General features: G+C 41.9%; 1 protein-coding gene across 1 annotated transcript in view; it reads left to right on the top strand.

Moving 5' to 3' along the window:
- Window positions 1-19,291, top strand: part of CFAP221 (cilia and flagella associated protein 221) — a 97,330-nt gene extending 78,039 nt beyond the window's left edge. The window contains exons 20-25 of the mRNA XM_058548822.1: window positions 6,135-6,293; window positions 7,711-7,802; window positions 13,062-13,154; window positions 15,323-15,418; window positions 18,334-18,446; window positions 19,082-19,291. Of these exons, the coding sequence (XP_058404805.1) occupies window positions 6,135-6,293; window positions 7,711-7,802; window positions 13,062-13,154; window positions 15,323-15,418; window positions 18,334-18,446; window positions 19,082-19,194 (666 nt within the window). The 3' untranslated portion in view covers window positions 19,195-19,291. The remainder of the gene's footprint in view (window positions 1-6,134; window positions 6,294-7,710; window positions 7,803-13,061; window positions 13,155-15,322; window positions 15,419-18,333; window positions 18,447-19,081) is intronic.
- Window positions 19,292-23,751: the final 4,460 nt, after the last annotated feature.

Genomic DNA, 23,751 nt, shown 5'->3' with positions numbered 1-23,751 from the left:
TAAAGACCATACTGAAAATCAATAAAATAGAAAACAGAAAAACAATAGAGGAAAACTGGTTCTTTGAGAATCAATAAAATGCATAAACCAGTAACCTAACTGATCAGGAAAAGAAAGGTAAAAGACATAAATTACCGATAGCAGGAATGAGAGAGGTGACATCCCTACAGATTCTACAGATATTAAAAAGATAGTAAATTGATATCATGAAAAACTTGATGCCAGTAAGTTCAGTAACTTAAGTTAAATGGACAGATTCCTTAAAGGCACAAACTGTTAAATCTTGTTCAAGAAGAGATAGATAACTCTACTACCTCTGTATCTATTACAGAAATTGAGTTGGTGGTTAAAAATCTCCCCACAAAGAAAACTCCAGACCGAGATGCCTTCACTGAGGAATTCTGCCAAACGTGTAGTGCAAAATCCACAAATAACACCAAATCCAAAAGAAATCTTCCAGAAAAAGAAAGAGGAGGGATTACTTTCCAACTCATTCTAGAAGCCAGTATTACTCTGATACCAAAGCCAGACAGAGACATTACAGGAAAAGAAAAGGATAGACCAATATCCTTCATGAATATAGATGCATAAAAAAATCATAACAAAATTTTAACAAATCAAATTCATCATTATATAAAAGGGATAATGTATCATGAGCAAATAGGGGCTTATGCCAGGAAAACAAGATTAACTTAACATTCAAAACTCAATGTAATTCACCATATTAACAGACTAAAAAACAAAAACAATAGGATCATCTCAATAGGTGCAGAATAATTATCTGACATCATTCCTAGTAAGTACTCTCAGCAAGTAAGGGACAGAAAGGAACTTTCTCAACCTGATAAAGTGCATGTATTAAAAACCTGAAGCTAACATCATACTGAATGGTAAATGACTGAATGCTTCCCGCCTAAGAGCAGGAGTAAGGCAAGGATGTCTGCTCTTACTAATTCTATTCAAGATTGTAACTATAGCCATTGCAACAAGGCAAGGAAAAGACAGAAAAGGCATCCAGATTTGAAAGGAAAAAGTAAAACTATCTTTATTCACAAACAAAATTGTTATCTATGTAGAAAATACAATGGAAACTACTAAAACTAGTGTGAACTTACCAAGATTGCAGGAAACAAGATCAACATACAAAAATCAATTATATTTCTATATACTAGCAACAAACAATCCAAAATTGAAATTTTAAAAAGCCATCTCACTTAACAATAGCATCAAAAAATATGAAACACTTAGGGATAAATCTGACAAAAGTGTATAAGACTGGTACACAGAAAATTATAAAACATTGCTGAAAGAAATCAAACACCTAAATAAATGGAGAAATAAGCCATGTTGGTGGATCGGGAGATTTAATATTGTTAAGAGGCCAATTCTCTCCAGACTAATCTAAAAATTCAACACAATCCCAATCAAACACTAGGCGGCTTTTTTTTTTTTTTGTAGAAATTGACAGGCTTATTCAAAAATTTATATAGAATGCAAATATATGCAAAACTTTGAAGAATAAAGTTGAAGGACTTACACTACCTAACTTCAAAGCTTATTATAAAGCTATGATGCTCAAGACAGTATGGTATTGGCATAAAAAGAAATAGATCAGTGGAACAAAATAGGGAATCCAGAAATATATGCATTCATACATATATGGTCAATTGATTTTTGACAAAGGTCAAAGATAATTCCTTGGAGAAATTATAGTCTTTTCAACAAATGGTGTTGGTACATTTAGATATCCATTTACCAAAAATAAAAATAAATAAAAATAAAAGAACTTCAATCTGTACCTCATGCCATTTACAAAAATTAACACAAAATGGACCATAGACCTAAATATAAAACCTAAAACTAGAAAACACATAGGAGAATATCTTTGTGACTTCGGGTTAGACAAAGATTTCTTAGATACAACACCAGAGCCGCAATCCATAAGTGAAAAAAAAGTGGATTAGTTGGACTCTGTCCAAATTAAGAATTTCTGCTTTTCAAAAGACACTGTTAAGAAATTGGAAAGACAAATCACAGACTTGAAGAAAATATTTGGAAATCACATATCTGATAAAAGACTTGTATCCAAATATACAAAGATCATTCAAAACTCCACAGTAAGAAAACAAGCAACCCCATTTAAAAATGGGCAAAAGATTTGAACAGACATTTCATCAAAGAAGATACACAGATGGCAAATACAACGTGAAAAGATGCTCTAAATAATTTGCGTTATTAGCAAAATGCAAATTAAAACCACAACGAGATACCTCTGTCAGAATATCTAAAATTAAAAAGGTTGCTGGTGAGAATGTAAAATGGTACAATTACTTTGGAAAGCAGTTTGGCAGTTTCTTCCAAAGTTAAAAAGTCAGTAGTAAACATAGCCCTACCATATGATCCAGCCATTCTGCTCCTAGGTATTTACTCGAGATAAATGGAAGCATAAGACTTGTGCGAGAATATTCATAGCAGTTTTATATGTTCCCAAAACTGGGAAGAAGTGTCCATCAACAGGTTAATGAATAAACAAATTGTGGTATTGCTATACAATGGAATACTCTTCAGCAATAGAAAGGGGTGAACTCTTGATACATGTAACAACATGGATGATTCTCGGAATAATTATGCTGGGTAAAGAAATCAGACCAAAAAATATACATACTGTGTGATTCCATTTATATAAAAGTCTAGAACATCTAAAGTAATCTGTAGTGTCGGGAAGCAGATTAGTGGCCACCTGGGAAGGGGTTGGGTGGATGTAAGGTATGGAGGGGCAAGAAGGAGGGCTGGAGGCATTACAGAGGGGCAAGAGAAAACTTAGGAGTGATGAAGATGTTCATTATTTTTATGGTGGTAATGGTTTTGCAGATGTAACATATGTCAAAACATATCAAATTATATACTTTCAATATGTGCAATTTATTGTATATCAATATAGCTATAAAAGAAAGAATTTGGAAACCTAAGAAAAGAATAGAAACAAAAATGAAAGGAAAGATATACCAGTTACAACTGGTAAAGCGTTGTAGTGAAGTCTTGGGATGATATCTGTGCGTTAAGCCTGTAGGAGGAAGGGTAAAGGGCTCAGGGAGAGAGGTGTCGAGGGAAGGGTGTACTCCACGCATTAACAGTGCAGTTAGTTGAAAGGAGGGAACACTCAAAGATTTTATAAAGGCACATCATTCAAGCAAAATTAAAAAGGCCCTTATAAACTCCAGGAGGGAAAATCAACTAAAAATCAGTATGTGTTTCAAATAGGAAACCAAACTAAAATTTGGCATGATTTTTAAGAGTTGATGGAAAATTTAAAAGATAGAATCCACTTAGCCTTGATACTAGAACTCTCCTCCCTCAGTGACCCACAGATCATGATATTGAACCTCCACAACAAAACTGTAATCCCAGCCTCTATTTTGCCTGGCAGAGAAACATATTTATACCGTTAAGACAAAATAAATGCAGTTTACTAGTTTTTAGCTTTTAGAGACAACTTATGAACAAAGCATGAATGTCTTGGTGTGATTCCAGAATGCAAATGTTAACAATCTTGATAATATAAAAGTAAAATTGTGGAAAAGACAGGGAAAGGTACAAGAAAGCATAGGAATGGTAATGTTTTCATTTTACCCAAGAAGGAGTTGAAATACTCAACTAGAGATGAGGAAACAAGAAGTATAAGTGCATCATTTCAAGTCACAAAGATAACCAGCAGCAGGACTAAAAATAACAGTGTAATTTTCAAAATTGAAAGGAAGAAGTTTGGAAGGAGCATTTGTGTACATGAGCAAAATCCTTACCTTGCTTAGTGATGAGTCAATAGGTATTACCTGAGGTTGCTCATGGAGAAATGGAAAAATAAGCATAATGTTTAGAGTTAGAGTAGTGACCATGAGAAGCACAAAACCCAGAAAAATGGGGAAAAACAGCTTCTAGGAAAAACAGGATGTGGGCCTGGGGGCAGGAAGGGCCCACAGAAGCCCCATTGCTGTTCGTCACAAATCCTTCCAGCCTGGGTGAGTTGCTACCATATGTATGCATTAGTTTGGGGAAAATTAAAATTAAAATAATCATGGAGTGACCACTCAGATCACTTACTCTGGTATCAATGGCCGCCCAGGGGGATCTGAAGTATGACAACTATTAGAGACAGTGATATTACGATTTCCAAAAATATTTCATTCATTACACTTGGCCCAAGGCAGGGCAAGAGAGTTGGCCACATAGCAACTTCACCTACCCTCCACCAAGACGTGCAGAAGACACTCCTGGGGGCCACACAGCTGGTTTCCCCTCCCTGGTGCTGTGCACCTTGCCCCCATCACCACCCCATGGCGTGTGGCCAGCCCCCGCCCTTCACACTGCCTCCCCGCCACACTGTGACTAGGCCCAGCTGGGGTGTCTGTCACTCCTGCCCCAGTTCCCTCTGGGGTCCCTTCCCACGTGCTGTCCTGATTGGCCTTTTGTCACCACAGGAGTGACTCTTGGCAATGGCAATCAGCAGTTTTCACATCATTACACTCCAGTCACGCCCCTTACCCAGGAAGTGGAGCTGGATTCCTTTTTCCCTTCTTTGGTCCTGCCTGTCTCCCTATTTCCTGGCTGGGGACTAGGCTCTCCTCACTCTACTTCTGGACATCGCTGTGTTATAATTATATACAGAGGATGTGGTTGGCCTAGGGGGCTCGTTCTGTCTTCTGTCTTTGGTCCTCCTTCCGCAAGAGTTTATTTAAGGGGACATGCACTAGAACAGGGGCCCACCTTTCACCTTGTCCCGTTCCAACCCTCTGGGCCCAATCTGGGTAAAGGGTCTTCTCTTGAGGTTCAGAGGGTGGAACTCAATATTTACATTCTCTTCTGTCTCTGCTCCCACCCCATGCAGCACTTGAGGAACCAGAATCTACTGTTGTAAAATATATGTGTATGTGTGTGTATGTCTGTGTGTGTGTGTCTGTGTGTGTGTGTGTGTGTGTGTGTGTGTACCCTTACTCCTCCCTCAACTGCAAGGGCTTATGGAGGTGTTTGCTTCTTTCTACATTAGTCTGGGCACTGCAGATTCTCTCAGTGGGCATCATGCCTCCCTGCCCTCCTCCTTCCTCTGTATCCATGAGTTCAGGCAAGAGCCCTACCCCCGTCTTTCTCCCTGGCACTAGTGCAACCAGCCTCTCTGCACTAACAGCTCACAGTCTTCCCATTGTTCTTGACTAGAACACATGGAATACCTACCCCACACCTGGGCCCTCCCAGCTCTTGCCCCTGGGCGCTGTAATGCTCCATTGTCTAGCTGCACTTCCTTTAAATTGTAGGGCACATTTGTTTCTTGGTAGTGAGATTGGGTTTCCATAAGCCATGTGGTGTTTTGTTGTTTTTTAAAAAAATGTTTTAAAAACACACAAACAAACAAAAAGAACAAAATTTCAACTTAATGGTTCTTAAGCATCTGAAATTAAACAACTGTGAGGGCAATAGCCATGCTGCTGTTTGGGACAAGAATAGAGTTTTTGTTGGACCAGCCCGGAAGGAACATTAAAAGGCTCTAAATTTTCGTATTTTAATATAATTGCTCTGTGCCTCCATTAGTTCTGCTGGAAAATTAGTAAAAAACAGGATCTCCCTTAATATCAGATACTACATCCAAATGGCGCCTTCCTGAATTAAATACATTATCAAAACAACGTTAAATGTTGACAGTTCCTGAGATATCAAACGTCACCCTCTTCTTTGTCTTCTCTTTAAAGTAGTTTTTAAGAAGCTATTTTTTTTCAAAACCAGAAGCTTATTTGCTTTTTAAAACCAGTTTGCTTATTTAATAAATCTCCCTAATTCATCAAATTTAGAAACAAATTCTTTAAGCCGTTTTAAGCTGATTTCAGTTGTCCTTGTTTCCATATGAGTTTAGTAAACCCATGTAGTATCTCATGAAGCTCTTAAACCAGAAAAGCGACATTTATGAATGGCTGTGACTGCTGCCAATTGAAGACCCCTCTGCTCCCTTGCTTTTCTTTCCTAGACGAGCTGACGTGGATTCGGAGAGTTAGTGCCAGTGGGAGCCGTGGAGAGCTGACGCCTGTCCTATGCCTGGCTTAGAAACTGGTAAACAGAAGAGAATCTTTTTTCCTCTCTGTCTTCTGCAGAATCCCAGCCCAGGAGTATTTGCTGTGAAGCATCCTCTGACCTACGCAGAAACCTCAATAGATTACCATCTGTGTTCTCACCCCAAGTACAAGTTCACCAGGGAGTGCCACAGTGGGTCCAGCATTCCTCTCACCCAAAAGCAGTTTCTCCATCACACGGTAACGCCATCACCAGGCTCACTGGCAGAGCTGGCTGTGGGCTGCAGGGAAGGTCAGGGGACAGGGATGGAGGGTCATGGCTGGAATTGAGAAAAAGAAGGTTTGTAGCGACAGCTGCAGAGCAGGAATGGGAACAACGGTGGCTGTGTACACTCTCTTCCCACCAGCCCTACAGAGGTACAGGTGGGAGACGCAGCACCACTCTTGTCCTGCCCATACCCACCTTGCAGGCTACATGTTGCCCTTTTCTCAACATTCTCACTCTCTTTTTCCCTTGAAGGCTATGCCTAATATTCATTTCACCCATAATTCAACCATAGAAAAATGGTCACATGGTGGGCATAACCGCATGGTCTGACTTGCTTTTTCTTGGCCCCAACAAGTGTAGAAACGTCAGAATGGACAAGGTGGTAATATGACAAATGCGCAGAAAGGAAGAGGCTCCAAAGAATTCTTTCTCCCCCTAGATCACCGACCTGACCCCAGTATCCAGTGCCATCTCTTGAGAGTTGCCCTCAGGCCCTTCAAACTCAATAAATCCCTAACTCAGATTGTTATCTCTGCCCGCTTCTGCCACTCACACCTCAAACTGCCCCCTCTTCCTGCATTACCTACTTTCCTTTTTGTTCTGTGACTTGTGCAGTGACCCCTGATCCATGTGATCCTTGATCTCTTCCTCTCCCTCAGTCCCCATATCTAACCATCACTGGATTCCACCAGTCTGCCTCAAACAGCATTTGAATCTCCCTCTGCTCCACTCCATGGCCCACCACTGTGCAGTCAGCCCTCCCTAGAGATCTTCCTTCAACACAAATCTGATCATATTGTTTTCCAGTTTGAAAACCCTTAGTGGTCCCTGCTTGCGGTGGGAGCAGCTCCACGCTCATTAGCTTGGCCTCCAACGCCCTTCATGACCAGCCTGCCTCTCTAGCCTCCTTTTCCATCAGTCCTCACCACAAGCCCTGCACTCAGCGGGAGCTGGCATCTCATGATAGCACCCTCCTTGCATCTCCGTGCATTTGCATGAGCTTCCCCCTGCCTAGAATGCCATTTGATGAAGGACCCATGCTCTTTGAATGTTGCATTAGCATCCCATCCACAATAATCAAAAAAGGTTGTAAGGCCAAATCTGCCCTGCATCCCCAGGACATGTTGCTTGTGTGCCTAATGAATCAAGGGAAGAAAAATTCTCCTTTGTCCCCACTTGAATTCCAGGTTGCATGTTTAAGGCCCTTTGCTGGAGCAGTTGTCTTTTAGCTTCAGAAAAATTCAGTCAAACTGACGGAAATGATACATTTTAGAGCTAAACTTTTAAGACTGAAGAATAGTCAGCTGAATGAAATGGAAGTCCTTTCTGGGCTTCACCTCAGCCAACGGCTCCTTTACATGCGGTGCCCTGTGCTGGCTGTCATCACAGGACATAATTCCCGGAGTGATGCACTGGAAGAGGTTCCAGTCCCTGGTTCTCTCCTCGCTGCCCGAAACCTCTAAGACAGAGACGACACGAAGGTAAGCCACCGCTCATGTGTTTATCCACAGGGGTATGTTTGCCCCGTGGATCACAGAGGCCATGATCCCAAAAAGTTAAATGCCATTATGTCAAATTATGCTTTTAGTGCATGAAGGAAGTTTGCTAGTCGGAGAAATGTGATGATGTATAACTGATTTTCATATTTTAAATATATCTTTAAAAAAATTAATGTCACAGGTGGCTAATTGGCCATACTTAATAAAAGTGGACAACCAATCCATATAATTCAGCTGAAATATTCATGGTCAATTTTTATTTTATTTATTTATTTTAAAGGATGGGCAGTGTTTTGTGTTTGTTCGTTTTTGTTTTTGCTGGGAAAGAATCGCCCTGAGCTAACATCTGTTGCCAATCTTCCTCTCTCTCTTTATTTTTTTTTCTTTTTTTTCCTCCCCAAAGCCCTAGCACACAGTTGTATGTTCTAGTTATAGGTCCTTCTAGTTCTTCTTTGTGAGCTGCCACCACAGCATGGCTACTGACAGACAAGTGGTGTGGTTCTGCACCTGGGAACCGAACCCAGACCACCAAAGCAGAGTGAGCTGAACTTTAACCACTAAGCCATCAGGGCTGGCTCTCATGGTCAATTTTTAACATTTCTAAGTTGCTGAGATTAGCCTTCCACACTGTCCATATCCCATTCCAGAGGATCCACTTCTCTCTCACACCACAGCCTGGCATTCACTGTGGGTCCCATGGCTGTCTTCATACAGGGACATTATAGCTCAGCTCCAGAAACAGAGTGGGTAGATGAGAATATTGTTGGACCAAAGAAAGAAGAAATTTAGAGTAACCACATTTTTGCTAATTTGCTTATTTAACAACTCTTCAAAGCCCTAAGATATCAAACAAGGAGGCTGATGCCTTTTCTTTAGGACTCTGCCTGGTCAATAATCCATTTCTAAGCCCTTAAATCTGCTTCCTTAGTCCATTGTCTTATAAACATCGTTAAATGAATTATTGGTGAGCAAATGTGATACATATCCCAAAATGGTTAGCATCCACAGTCACTTTGTGTTCAAATCCTTTGATTCAGAATGAGGCCCACCCCAAGGTGGTAGAGCCCTGTCACGGCCCCAGGAGTGGTCAGGAAACCTGAGCTCTGCCACCAACCAAGATCAGCAAGTGACCTTTATACCCCCGGCTCCCATCAGGGTGTCCTGGATCCTCTGACACAGAAACTCAGGTTCCTCTCCCTCGCCAGAATGCCACATGGCCTCCAGGAGCTGTGTGACCTTGGCCACGCTCCTCGGCCACCTCTGTGGGTGCAGTCCTCTTGTCCAGAAAACAAGGGGATTGGACTTGTTGCGAAAACCCTTCTCAGCCTTGATATTTTCATTTTAGTAGGAGCAGGAAAGCTTCCCGATGTACTATCCGTTGATAGTACCCATCCGCCTGCCCCTCCTCAAGTATTTGAGGAGATAGTTGAAATCCAGTTTGTAACTTCAGAACACTTAATTTTACTTCTTCCTTCATTGCCAGCAGAAAAGCTCTTCTTGAATTAAGCAGAATCCAGCCTGACTTCCAGAGGCTTTTCCACAGGCCGGCCATTTGGATTATTTCCTTAGTGCTTCTCTCCTACCCTCCTTTGCCTGGAGATTAACATGAGACCAAGCAGAGGATTTGGATATGCTGGCAGCTCAAAAATGTTAGTTCCTTTTCTGTGAGTTCATTCATACCTCATCCACCCCACTGCCATCTCAGAATGAACTGAGCATCTTTGTTCTTCATTTTAGCATATTTCCAAAACCTGAAATCTCCAGAATCGGAGGGGATTCTGTAGAGAACGAACACTTGGGTGTCCAGAGACCTGCCTCCTTTACTCACTAGCTGTGCCACCAGCTCTGTGTCCTTGGGCGAGTTACTTATTACTGAAGCCCTTTGGGCAATAATTTCCTCGCCTGTGAAACAGCAGTGGTGATGGCATCCTCACTGTGCTATTGTGAGGGTTAAAGTAAAATGACGATGTGAAGCATCCAGCACCATCTTTAATAGCTCTTCTGCTCTCCTACCCTCTGCCCCCACCCACCAAACTTTTGCTGTCACTCTGTAGCCACCAGGTGGCGATGGTCCGCCACCACCTTGACACACTGCCTCATTTTGCTGTGGGGTGAGGACACTTCAAAATTGACTCACGTCATTGGTAAACGAAACGTAGCTGGGTGTGGGGTACTGTCAGGAGACTGACTAAGCAAAACGAGAAATGGTGAAAAGTGGAGACTGCTGTGTCCATCAGCTGTCAGCAAGCACAGGTCTCAAGAAATAAGAAAAAAAATCCTATTTTTTTTCCAAAGCAATGTCCTTGGAAAAATCTCCCGAGGCTGTCCTTTCAAAAAGCAATCAGAATGCAGTTACCTTGGGCCTTGAATTAATCATGAATTAAACATGAATTCTACATGAATTAAAGAAAATCTTCAACATGAGTTGTTACTTTTGGCTTCTGTGTCTGAGTGCTGTGTTGGGCCAGTTTGTTTATAAATAAGCCATAATGCATGACAGATTATAAAATCAAGAGAGGATTCTATAGTTCCTCATGAATTTCATGATGAAGATTCAAGATCCTGTTTTTTTTTTCCTAAAGCAGTTACAAAATAATAATGGTATTCCTTTTTTAAGTTCCTACAAATCCATTAATGATACTTCAACTTTGCTGTCATTTTGCTTGAATAAACTACCTGTTACCTATGAGGTACTTTCCTGTATCTTTCGTCCCTGAGACTTATCTGTTGTTAAACCGCACAATATAGTTATTTAGTGCTTATTCACTCCAAGTCATTTTTGTATTCATAATAATCAAAACAGCTCACTTGGTTTCTTTGCTCTTTAATAAATTCAGAGAGAATCTGTTGAGTCTCTAGGACTTCCATAAAATCTGAGAGGCAGCAGCAGCTGAAGAAATTATGTAATCCAGTAGTTTCCAGACTTCTGGATTTTATAAACTAGTAAAATGTCCAGAAGAATTTTGGGAACTGCCTTAGCGTTGTCAGAGTTTTACTTTGCCAAGTGAGGCGTTAAAACAAAACAAAACGCCCGACCACCATCTACTGTCACCATTTCCATTTCAGAAGAACATATTAACATTAAGAAGAGTTAGAGGAACGTGGTCTTAAATGTAAAAATTGGATGTTTTATCTCATGAAAACCTCTTGGTTGTTGCCATTCCGTCTTCCCAGACCAGCCTGGTCTCTGGAGAGAAGTCCAGGCTTTCAACTTCTCAGTCCCTCTTCTGGGCAGGCAGCCCCTTGGCTGTACGAGGTCAGAAGTTTCAGCGGGATTGCCAGGTAGAACCTGCACTCTTTGTCGTGACGTCAGTAAATAGGACTAATCTCTGGATCGTGGAGCCCAGGCTCCTTTTAGTGAGGAATGGTATTAAAGACCAAAATCTGGGTGCTAGGTATACACATTGCTACCGGGGAGATTTGGCTTCTTGGCCCCCTCAGCAGACAAGCCAGGGGTGTATGTGGGGAAATATATATAAATATATATACAAATACACATACATACATATATACATGTACATACCAAAATACATGCACACGTACATATATACAGTCATGCACTGCATAACAACATTTCAGTCAGTGACAGACCCCATATACAACAGTGGTCCCATAAGATCAGCACCATATAGCCTTGGTGTGTAGTAGCTATCCCATCCAGGTTTGTGTAAGTACACTCTGTGATGTTTACACAACGATGAAATCACCTAACAATGCATTTCTCAGGACATATCCCCTTTGTTAAGCGACGCATGACTGTACACGTATGTACATATACATGTGCCCATAGATACACATGTACACACACATATACATATTTCAGAAATCATGAATTCACATCAATGCTTATAATCCAAGTCCATATCCACAGAGTTATTGCTTGCTTCCCCTCATTCCATATTTGTGTGTCCCTTCTCCCACTGAGGACCCTGGCTCCTAACACATTCACTCATTTTTACAGTACATCTAAAATGGTTTCAGAATCACTTCACCTGTAACCACTTTAATAAACAAGCATAATAAATAGAGTTCAGATTCATTTGCAGTTTTCCCCCTACCCCCATCCCATCCAAGACTGAATGTATAGTCAAATACGGGATTTATAAATTACTCGAATTACTTCTCTTTCTTCCTTCTTTCCTCCCTCCCTCCCTTCCTTCCATCTGTCCTTCCTTCCTTCTCTCTTTTTCTCTCTCTTTCCCTCCAGTGTGATTATGGAATTCATGTGAAATATTATTCGTTTCAGTTTGCTTTCAGTTTGGGATTTTTTTGCCTTCCCTTTCTTACTGATTTAATTTAATTTTTTGAATAGGTAGAATATTAACATGCTTTCCAAGCTCAAAACTACACAAGAAGGCATGCTCGGAGAAGTGTCACCCCCTCCCCTCTCTCTCCCACCCCTTGTCGCGCCCCAGCTTGGTCCTCTAACCTATCCTTCCTGTGTTTCTCTTTGTAACGCTAAGCAGAATATATGTATTTTTCTTATTTTCCCTCTTTCTAATACAAAAAAGTGGCACACTAGATATGCTCTTCTGCATTTTGCTTTTTTCACTTACAGTATCTCCTGAAAATCACTCCATATTAGTTTATAGGTATCTTCTGCACTCTTTTTACAGCTGTAAAACCATGTGCCATGGTTTTATTCATCCAATCTCTGTACTTGGCAAGCAGGCACATATTTGCACAAGAAAAAAACAGGAAGAAACTTATCTGGAAGACAAGTATGCACACACGGAGGAGGCTTCAATTAGTCCCTGTGTTTTTCCAATCCTGCCTCCTGCCTGACCCTCAACCTGCAACCCTTCTAGGGTTCCTGAGGAGGTCAGGTTCCTTCCTGTGTGTCTAGGCTCTGTTGTCCTTTACTCGTTTTCATGAGACAGCACTCTCCCCAGCTTCAAGGAATTTATTCCAGAACATTGTTGAAAACTTTTATCCATTTATATCTTTTCTCCTCTTCTTCATGGTTGTGTGTTCAGTTTTTATTATGTAGTGTTTGAAAATTCTATATCTCTAAACTCTGGAAAATGTCTTATTTGGCAACATTCTCTTGGATTTGACTGGAACCTACCACATCTGCCTTTGCCTCCAGGGGGACATGAGTGAGTTTTCAGGAGAGAAGAGAGGCAGAATGGTTGAGGCCTCACCAGTGGTAAAATAAAAGTGCTTTGGAAACTTATGTAAAGAGCCGATGGCCACTGACGCAGTCATTCATCCGTGGCTGCCTGTGTGATTTTCCCACAGCTGTGATTCCTTCAATTTAGTTATGCTTCCTGTAAACGTCCCTGCCGTTCTTGACGCCTTACCTGAAGAAGACAGATTGGAAACAGTCGAACGGTACTGCTTTACTTTTGGTCTCTAATCTAGTCTGTTTTCCAAAAATATGCCAGGTGCTGTGAGAGATTTCAAAAGAGCACACATTGCCTGAGCTTGCAACCCAAACGAGATAAGACTAACTCCCAACCAGTACTCCTAACTAGATAAGATGCTAAATTCGTGGTAGAGAATAGACAGTCTTTAAGGTGTCAAATTTGCTGGTCTTTAGGTGCTCCAGGAGCTCAAGGGAGGGGCGAGCAGAGGTACTAAATGAGCTTGGAAGGCTTTCTTGGTCATGTGACCTTGGGTTAGCACTTGGAAAATGGGTAGGGTTTGGAGAGGCATACGGAAATATAGGCCCCAAACCAAGGTGCTTAAATTTGATTTGACTGATGAGCATCTAACAGCCAGTGAAATATGTCCTCGAACCTCCTGTTGCTATGACCACTTAAACATTTTTACGTGTAAATAATCAATGAATGAAATCCTAAATATCTGAGGTGTATATCCGGTTTCTGTAAGACCTGCCCACATGCAGTGATGCTTGGAAATACTAGAGCATCTAAAGCTTGGAATCCGGGTCTGAATAGGAAGGTTGAAGCATCTTTTCCTCAAACCACCACATGAGGGCATGTCCCAAGAACACTGCAGCCAGGGCCAGATGACACACATTTCCTTGAGGTTCAGAGGAACAAGTCCTGTTTGGCGGGGCCGCTGGGGAGACGGTCAGCGGACCAAAACCTAGCTAACCCTCCTCCATTCAGCACTGATGTGCAGACCACTGTGACTCAGTTTCCTCATCTCTGAAGTGGGAATAATAGTACCTACTTAGAGGTTCGTCAGTTAAAGGAGATCAGAATGATGCTGATGAGCAGGATGGTGTTAGAGTAACTGACATAGACTGAGCACTAAATGTGTATCTGGCACAGTGCCTCAAGCAGTCTCACTTGGTCCTCACAATGAGGTCTTGTTATTCTCCCTGCCTCAAAGGTCAGGGCACTGTTAATGGGAAGATAATGTTTGCAAAGCACCAGCACAGTGATTCGTATATAGCAGCTGCTGAGTAAGGGTTGGCTTTCACTCATATGGGACTGGAACAACTTTTTGCCATTTACAAGGGTATTTTCCTTAACAGAAAATTGCTATGCCCACTTCTGTTGATGTATTGCTGCTGAGTAAGTGTTCCTGTTTGTAATTCCACACTTTGAAGCCTTTGTTGATTTTGGAAGCATTTCTCTTTAACTGAGTGTGGCAGAGACTGTGGCTATCAATCCATTCTCCTCTTCTTCTAGAGTAATAGAGTTGTTGAAACTAGAGGCTAAATTTCCCAGCCTCCCTTGCAGTTAAGTCATCTGTTTGGCTAGGCCCTTGCCAAAGGAGGATGAGCAGACGTGAGATATTCTACTTCTGAGGTCAGAACCCGTAATGGAGTGAGCCTATCTCCTCCACACTCTCTCTCCCTACTTTGCTCCAGCTGGAACCCATACATGCAATGACCCAGCTCTAACCATCGAACAACAGAGCTCTAGGCCAGGGGTCAGCAAACTATGGACCACGGCCAAATCTGGCCTGCCACCTATTTTTGTAAATAAAGTTTTATTGTAACACAGCCACACCCATTCATTTATGTATTTTCTATGGTTCCTTTCTTGCAACAACAGCCTAGTTGAGCAGTTGTAGAAGAGACCATACGACCCGCAAAGCCCTTTATAGAAAAAGTTTGCTTACCCTTGCTCTAGGGAATACCAGGCCACAAGAAAATAAAAATAGACTAAATCCCTTTCAATTCTTCTGTCATCCATAGATTATTTAGAAATAGTTTAATTTTTAAAGCAGTTGTGGATTTTTTAGTTTTCTTCTTTACTATCAATTTCTGTTTGAATTCCATTGTAGCCATGGAACATACTCTGATGATTTCAATCTTTGGAATTCATTCAGGCTTTCTTTATGGTCCAAGATATGGTCAATATTGGTAAATGTTCCTTGTGCACTTGAAAAGAATATGAATTCTGTAACTCTATTTTAAAAATATACAGCCTTGTGCTTCTCTTAACACAGACTCAACAGAAGTAGGTGTACCTAACATTGAAAGCCACAAGAATTGTGTACTTCTTAAATGATCATAATGTTCTCTATTTTATTCTGGGAAGGAAAAAACCATTCCAGCTAACTGTCTTATTCCTTTTCAGTGAGCCCAATGAACAGAATGTGGAAGTTATATTGACTCCAGAAATGATCGAAGTGGAATTCCCTCTGTTGGACTCCAAGGACACCAAGAAGGAGAAGTAAGTGGATGCTTTCATGCCTCAGTAAGAGGTAGCCTGGGATAAAACTTGTCCTACATGAAGTACAGAACTGTCATGTTGTCCGAATCTAAAAATATGTCAAAAGAGACACGTTTCCGATGCTTTTGATATTTAGATGTGTATTTATTTTATGCACAGTTACACTCCCTCAAATGTTGTTGGCAAGTAAACATTTAAAAACTGAATCCAATTTTTCCATTTGCTTATCCTTTAATTTCAGAGATGTGTTTGTTTCTTATTAATAGCTGAAGGAGTTTCATTCAGTACAAGGAACCCAGGCTCAGGAGCCAGACAAGACCTGGGGCTGAACCCCAGCTCCATCAGTTATTACACATGAGATCTCCAGCCGAGTTACTTACCTTCGGTAACTGGGCCTCAGTTTCCTCATTTGTAACATGCAGAAAATAAAATCTCTCTCATGGGTGGTTGTGAGGATGAAATGAGATGCCAGTGTGCAGACACCTAGCCAGTTGCCTGATGTGAACTAGATGCTCAGCAAATGTTAAGTCTTCCCTCCACCTCTCCATCAGGGGCCAGCTAGCTAAGCAAACATCATCATCATCATCCTTCAGAAAACTAGTTGTAAAGAACACTTTTGTAATGTAAGTAACCACCTATAAGTTTGAAGGTTTATAAGTTTGAAATTCCAAGTATACTTTTTTATTCTTTTTCTTTTAAAAATGACTTTTTTATTATTAAAAAGTCAGAAATTATGGAAAAATATAAGGAATAAAATAAAAACAATAATCCTATTACCCAGAGGCAGTAACTTGTACGTTTTGATGTATGGTCTCCCAAATATTTATTTGTATATATATTTTTTTAAATTTGTATATATAGTTGAAAATTCAATTATATTATACATATTGCTTTGTCTTCTACACTTTTATTTAGCAGTACATCGTAAACATATATTTATAAATGCAGATAGACATTGTTATGTTTCACTGGTAGATGGGCCATAGTTTATCTAACCAACCATCTACTGATGATCACGTAAACCCTTTTCACGTTTTGCTATTCCCAGTAGTGCTGCAACAATCATCCTTGGGCCATAATTCCTTGCAAACTTGTTAGACTGTTTCCTTAGGATAAATTCCTAGAAACATAAATGCTAGATCAATGTGCATTTTTAGGTTTCAAATATACTGCTTAATTGCCATCCAGAAAGTACATCAACATACCTCCCACCACCAGAGGTCAGGACTGCCCACATTCAAATGCCCTGAACAATACAGAATACTATCATTTTTTTTTGTCTTCTTTACCAATATGGTAGATGAAAAAATGACCATCTTATCATTTTAATTTTAACTTCTTTGTTTACAAGCAATGTTAAAAATTTTCCTATGCTTATCAGCTATTTTTCTTTTTTATGAGGGGTTTGTTTTGCTTATTTTATAGGAAGTGTTTATCTTTTTCTTGTTTGTAAGAGTCCTTCATATATTAAGGAGAATTACACTTTCTTATATACATTGTAAGTTTCTTAGTTTGTCTTCTGATTTGATTAAGGGTGTTTTGGGAGGCCCTGCCTTTTCCAAAAGGAATGCCCACAGTCTTAGAGTGGTAGGGGGTCCTTCAGTCTGTTTGTGATAGTGTCAGAGGCCTATAGCAACCAGCACTTCTGAGAAAATAGATTGGCAGTTTCTGGTAAAAATAAAATCTAGGAAATAAAAATTTTAAATAGAATTTCAGTGAGCATCTGTTTTGATCAGTTAACAATAAAATATTACGTTACATGACACAGCACATAGAATGTGACACCTCCACAAACAGATGCACTTTGCATCTTATTTCAGGTTTCAAATAGTTGGCTAAGAGTTTTAAATAAGAACCTTTTTTCCTATTTCAAAAATGACCCCAGGGCATAGAAGGGCTTGCCCGTTGAGGGGGGTAATATCCAATACCTCTCTGCTCCCTTGCTCTCTAATGTGCTTTTTCACCCTTTATAACTACAGAGCTCACGTTGAATGCCACTTGATTATCAAATTATTGTTAAATGAAATAGAAGTTATTGCTTTATATGTTTATCCAGAGTGGCATATCATTTTTTCTTTTTTCATGTATTTCATCTACTTTACAAAAAAAACTAACAATGAACTCTAAACATTTTCAGCACACCAAATTAGCTTCCAATTCTTTCAGAATACACATACATTTCACACACTTTCAAAAATCATATCCATGGCATGTTGAATTCACCTGTTTTGCAGTTTAAATTATTTTATGTACATTTTTCATATGTCAAAATTGTCAACATAATCATCATTTTATTGGCTGAATAGTATTCCAACCAGTTGATGTCCCATAGATGATTTTTGAAAGTTATGTTATTCTGCAGTTCTCTTCAGCTCACATCAAGCATCATCCGAGGCTAAATTCTGTCTTCTCTGTGGTCTTGTTCCTCTTCCTCGCCTCCTTCAGCCTCAGCCAGAAGCTGACAGAGTCATCGCTCTCAGACACACACTCAACGAGAGCTTGGCCAGACAGGGACAGAACAAAAAGAACACGTCAATGACATTTAATTTCTGCCATGAAGACTACTGTCTATTTGGTTTGGGGCAAATATTTATTTTCATAGATGCAAAGAATCATCTGCTCTCCCTTGATGGCTGTAATTAACCCAAGATTCTTTGCTGCCCCAGTGGTGGTCTCAGCTCTCTCAGGACCCACTAAGGGGACTCATGTTGCAAAATGTCCAAGAAACTGTGAGAGTGACTTGAGCTGCTGCCACATCATTCAACACTCCTTAGAATTTCACAATATCATTCAATCTTTAATATCTTTAAAGGGAGAAATTAGCTATATATTTTTTTAAATTGATTCCATAAATTGGTACCAATTAATTTTTTTAATTCTATGCATTAGGGAACATTTTAATTCTCTGTTTTCAGATATTTCTGCTTTTTCAAAATTTCCAGGCATTTGCCAGAACTTTACATTTCACCCTCTTTAGAAAGTGCTTCAGAAGCGCTTAACTTTATTGTATACTCTCCTATCCAGGCAGATCGTATAGCTGTGCTCACAATCTTTAGACATCTGTCCTTTCAACCAAATGCACCCATCATTTCCACCCAGATATTTGGAAGGTTCTACCCAGCAACCCCTTGCACACTCGGCAAAGGTCTGGGCTCCACGTCACCCACTGCTTGATCCAGATGCATAACCTCCCTCTTGATTCTCACCCTTCTGGAGCCGTTGTTGGAGTCAGAGATATTGTGTGTCTACTTTATTCACAAACATGAGGAGTCAACTAGTGCTGGCTGAGCATGTAGAAGACATCGTGCTAGGAGGTCTATGAATAATTTCTCATTTCACCTTCACAACAAGACTGGTAGATGGGAAGTACCACTGTTGGTACATCTGGACACGGAGACTGAAAGTTAGGTAACTTGGCCATGCTAAGAAACTGGGGCAGCTGAGATTGGAAGCCGGTTTGAAGTACTTACTAACCAAGTGTTTCAACTGGTAACTAAATTATCACTAAATATAGTTAAAACCTTTGTATATAGATATAATAAAACGGTTCCCCCAACCTTCACTGAGGTACCACTGGCAATGCTGGGCCCAGCAGCGGGGCGTTGGGGGTGGCTCGAGTGTTCTGTGACGTGCCCTGACGTGTCCTTATTGGGTTTGTGATGTTTAGAGAGGTGAAAGACCAAGCACAGCCGACGGAGAAGGCAGGAGAAAAGGTGCTGGAGGAGATGAAGAATCTGCGGGGCAAGGCTCTCAACTCACACCTGATTCTAGAATAAAAATCACGACTAGGTCAGTTCCTCTCATTTGCTCTCTGCAGGTCACGGTGGTCCTTTGTGTCCATTTATGTTCCGGCCATTTTTGGAATTAAAGTTTCTAGAGAAGAAAATTGAAATGTGGATGATGTATATATTTTTAAATTATAATTTTTCTTTTTAAAAATAAAATGTCACTAGTATGATAGCAAGGTTGGAAGCTTCTTGGTGCAAGACTTACTGCTGGCCCGAAGACTTCTTGAGCAAGGCGTGAGCCGCTGTGACGAGAGGCTAAGAGCCAGGTGCTCAGCGTTCCAAGGGCCTCTGGAGGTGTGGTGCCCAGGGCCAGAGTCGGAAGGGTTTGGGGAGGGCCCCCCGAGCATGGCTGACTTTGGCTTTGGCAGCCACTCCTGGAAAGAGCGGCCTTGGTGAGGACGCTGCCTCTCCAGGGACTGCGCTGATGGCAGGCACTAGGGAGGAGGGGCTGGAGATGGAGAGGACATTGTGGGGTGACTGGAGCTCACAGACAGGTCTGGGAGCAACTGGAAAACACCTCTCTGGGAACTCTGAAAACCACCTGGGGTGGGAGGTCATTGCCAAGGGGCTGGGAGTCCTTATGAACACAACAGGAAAAACCTTTTGGTTGTGTTTCTAACATGACTCCACTTCTATGCACAATCTGGTAGGGCTGATGACGTTGGGTTATAGTATGACAGCCCATGATTATCCAAGTGTTTTTGGATGTATTCCCTCCATTCTTTTTTCTATGCACACAATTAAATAGCCGATATCAGACTGAATGTACAGTTTTGAAAAGGCTCTTCATTAACTCATTGATTGTAACATTTTTCTGGGATTTGTTTTTCCATCACGAAACCGGAAGTCTTTAGGGACAGGCCCCCAGCCACAGTGTGTTTGAGGCAGTTCTTCACATACTTTAGACAAGTAAATGTTGTTAATGACCATTTCCTTGTTGTCACTCAACATGGGAGGTAAACAAATGAGCTCGGGTCTGTGAGAGCCCTTTCTTGAAACCTAGCCCAGCCCACATGCAAAGTAGAAGTTTTTGTCACTCAGTTATGCACCAGGTTCCTATGGGAAATGCCCTGGGGAGGGGACACTGACAGCGGAGGCAGAGCCCGCTTCTCAAAACTAGGGTTGCCAGATACAACGGTGCCCAGCTAAAATTAGATTTCAGATATACAACCAATAATGTTTTAGTGTGAGCATGTCCCAACAGCGTATGTCCTATTTGAGACGTATTACACTAAAAAAATAATTCATTGTTTATCTGAAACTCATATTTAACTGGGCATTCTATATTCTTATTCGCTGAATCTAGCATCACTACTCCACCCCCAGCAGTCTTGTGAGAGACAATATGATGAATAGTTGAATGACTGAATGAGACAGAGGCAGTAGTTAATAAGGGAGTTTTGTGTGAGGTTTGAGGCAGGCTTTCCAGCTAGAAGAACACTCAGATTCCCCTGGGTCTACCATGTGCCAGGCCCCCTGCCGGCCCGTGATGGGGGGCTGCTCCTTCCGTCCTCACACCCTCTCTGAAAGAGGCCGCATTACTCCTGCTCCCCAGTGGAGAAACCCGAGTGTCCCAGAGCCAGGTGATTCCCGAGCTGGTGAAGACCCAGAGGCCTGTGTGACTTTGAGGCCTGGGCATAATCAGGGAGGGATTCTTTGGGCACCCAGAACTCAGAGCTGGTCAGTTGTGCTGGCAAGAGGGGCAGTCGGGGACAGGGACACTGCCTGCCGCTGCCTGAGGACACCAGAGCTTCATTCCAGAGTCACCCACAGCCAACTCTGCGTGTTTTCTTTCTCTGCCTCCTCCTCCTCCTCTATTTCCTCCTCTTATTCCTTTCTTAAGCTACCAATTTGTCCCACCTCATAAGCTTAAGGGATAAAATGACCAGTCATTTTTTGGATAAAATTTACCAAAGTTCACCACTTATATCCCCCATCCCACCGATGACAGAAATGGCACACTTGCCTTCCGGGGGTTCCTTTCTCTTCCTAGGACAAGTCCAAGCACCTCAGGGAGTCTTACTCGGCCCAAGAGACTGGTCCTGACGACCACTAAGGAGCCTTGGGCCTTTGGCTGCCCCAGCACAGGGTGTGTCTGCAGGCTGGCATCTGACGGGTGCCCATCTGCTGTGGGGACAGAGTCTCATGCCACAATTGTGGCCAGGCAGTGGTTCTCCAGGTGATGACATGTGCACACGTGCAGATGCACAGAAACATTTGCACACAACGATGTACACACATACACAGAAAATTCAGAAGTGTTGAGTGCCACCCAGGAGCCAGGCACAGACCTGGACCAGGAAGGGACGCCACCCCAGGCCTGCCCTGTGGCAAAGGGGACACGCCATCAACAAAAACCAGATTTACCCCTGTGTAGTATAATGTCAGGTCGTGAGAAGTGCTACAAAGGAAGACTAAAGGTTGGCAAGGGCAGAGGGAGTGGCCACCAAGGCCCCCCAGAGGAGGTGTCATTGAGCAGAGACCTGACGGAAGGAAGGAGCAACCTGGGCAGCCATCTGGGGACACAGCTCTCCAGGCAGAGGGGACGGCACGTGCAGCGGCCCTCAGAGGACGTGTGCGTGGCCCGCTGAGGATCAGTGAGAAGGCCTGGGTAGCTAAAGCAGAGGGAGCCGAGGGGAAAGCAGGGAATGAATGGAGTGGAGGTGGCCAGGAGCCAGGTCACGTGGGATCTGTGGCCAGGACACGGACTTTAGATTTGGGATTTCATTCTAAGTGAGATGGGGAGCCCTGGAGAGTTTTGAGCAAGGGAATAATATGAGCTGTTTTCTGTTTTAAACAGACTTTATGGGCCTGTGTGGAGAATTGACCATAGGGAGCAGGGGTGCAAAAAAGGAGAAAAACTAGGAGACCGTGAGAGAAATCCGGTGCCAGAATGTTCCAGTCAGAATTCCTGCTGTCTGGCACCAAGGCCTTTTTTGAGGACGGGCTGGTCAGGCTCATCTCAGGGTCAGACATCTTGTTACACCAACAAAGGAAAACAAACGTGGGTGCTCCTGGCTGGAGCCGTGGGGGCCAGGGCTGGAGAAGAGGCCCTGGGACACATCTCCCCTGTCCACCGCCCTGAGCCAGGCTTCTGCAGGGGAAGGGCAATACTCTAGGGCTCGGCCATGGCGTGGATGGTGGCCAGGCTTCCTTCTGGGAAGATTCTGCTGCTCTTCTTAGATAGAAAGCCCTCAACCTGGCTGCACATCAGAATCACTTGGAGAGCTTCATAAAAACAGGATGCTTCAGCCCCAGCTAAGACCAACTGAATCAGACCTTCTGGTAGGACCCAGGCAATAACAGTCTTTAAAGCTCTCTGGGTGGATCTAATGTGCAGCCAGGATCCAGAACCACTGGCCTCTAGGATAAAGTCCAAACTCCTTCCCATGGGATCCCAGGCCCTCGCTTCTCGGTGTTTTATCTCTAGTTTTCCTCTGCAACTTCTTCTCTCCCTGGAGGGAAGTGGAGAGAGCCTGGCTTTGGAGCCTGACTAGTTGCATTTGAATCCCAGTCCTTCTCTTACTAGGTGGCTTCCTTAGCATCTCTGAGCTTCCATTTTCCCATGAGCAAAGACAGGCTTCAGTACTTACTTTGTGTGGGGCTGTGAGGATTAAATTAGGAAATATGAAAAGAATACCTGGCATTAAACAATAGCTCAAAAATATGAATTCCCCTTAACTCACAGGGCAGGACCTAGGCATCAGTAATTTTTAAAAATTTTTTATTTTGAAATAATTTTAGACTTAAGGAAAATTTGCAAAAGCAGTACAGAGCACTCCCAAATATATTTTACCAGATTCCCCTAATATTAACATCTACTATGGTACAATTTTTTAACACAGGAAATTAAAATCGGCACAACACTATTGACTAATGTCCTTTTACTGTTCCAGGATGTCACGTTGCATTTAGTCATCAAGTCGCCTTAGTCTCTTCTAATCTGTGACAGTCCTTCCTCAGTCTCTCCTTATCATTCAAGACCTTGACAGCTTTTGACAGTTACTCCTTCAGTGTGGGTTTGTCTAATGTTTTCTCATGATTAGGATGAGGTTACACATTTTTGCAAGAATTCCACAGAAAGGTCCATGTCATGCTTGGGGCACCTTATCAAGTGGTATGTGATGTCGATATGTCTTATTACTGGTCATGTTTATCTTGATCACTTGGTTCAAGTACTGTCTGCTGAGTTTCTCCACTGAAAAATTACTACTTTTCCCTTGGTACTTAATAAATATCTTAGAGGAGATAATTTGAGATTATGCAGACATCATATTTCTACTCAATTTTGTTCCCACTCATTTTAGCATCCACCAGTGGATCCTGTCTACAACGGTTACTACCATGGTGTTTGCTTAAAGATGATTTCCATGAGCTGCCTTTCCCCCTCGTTCCTTCCTTCCTTCCTTCCTTCATTCATTTATTATTTCTATCAGAATGGAATAATGGATATTTATTTTATTATATGGGTTATAATCCAACACTATCATTATTTATTTTGTGGCTCAAATTGTTCCAACTTGGCCATTGGGAGCTCCTTCAGGT

The sequence above is a fragment of the Diceros bicornis genome, chromosome 10, assembly GCF_020826845.1.
Source record: "Diceros bicornis minor isolate mBicDic1 chromosome 10, mDicBic1.mat.cur, whole genome shotgun sequence".
Lineage (NCBI taxonomy): Eukaryota > Metazoa > Chordata > Mammalia > Perissodactyla > Rhinocerotidae > Diceros > Diceros bicornis.
This window is presented reverse-complemented; position numbering and strand designations above follow the sequence as displayed.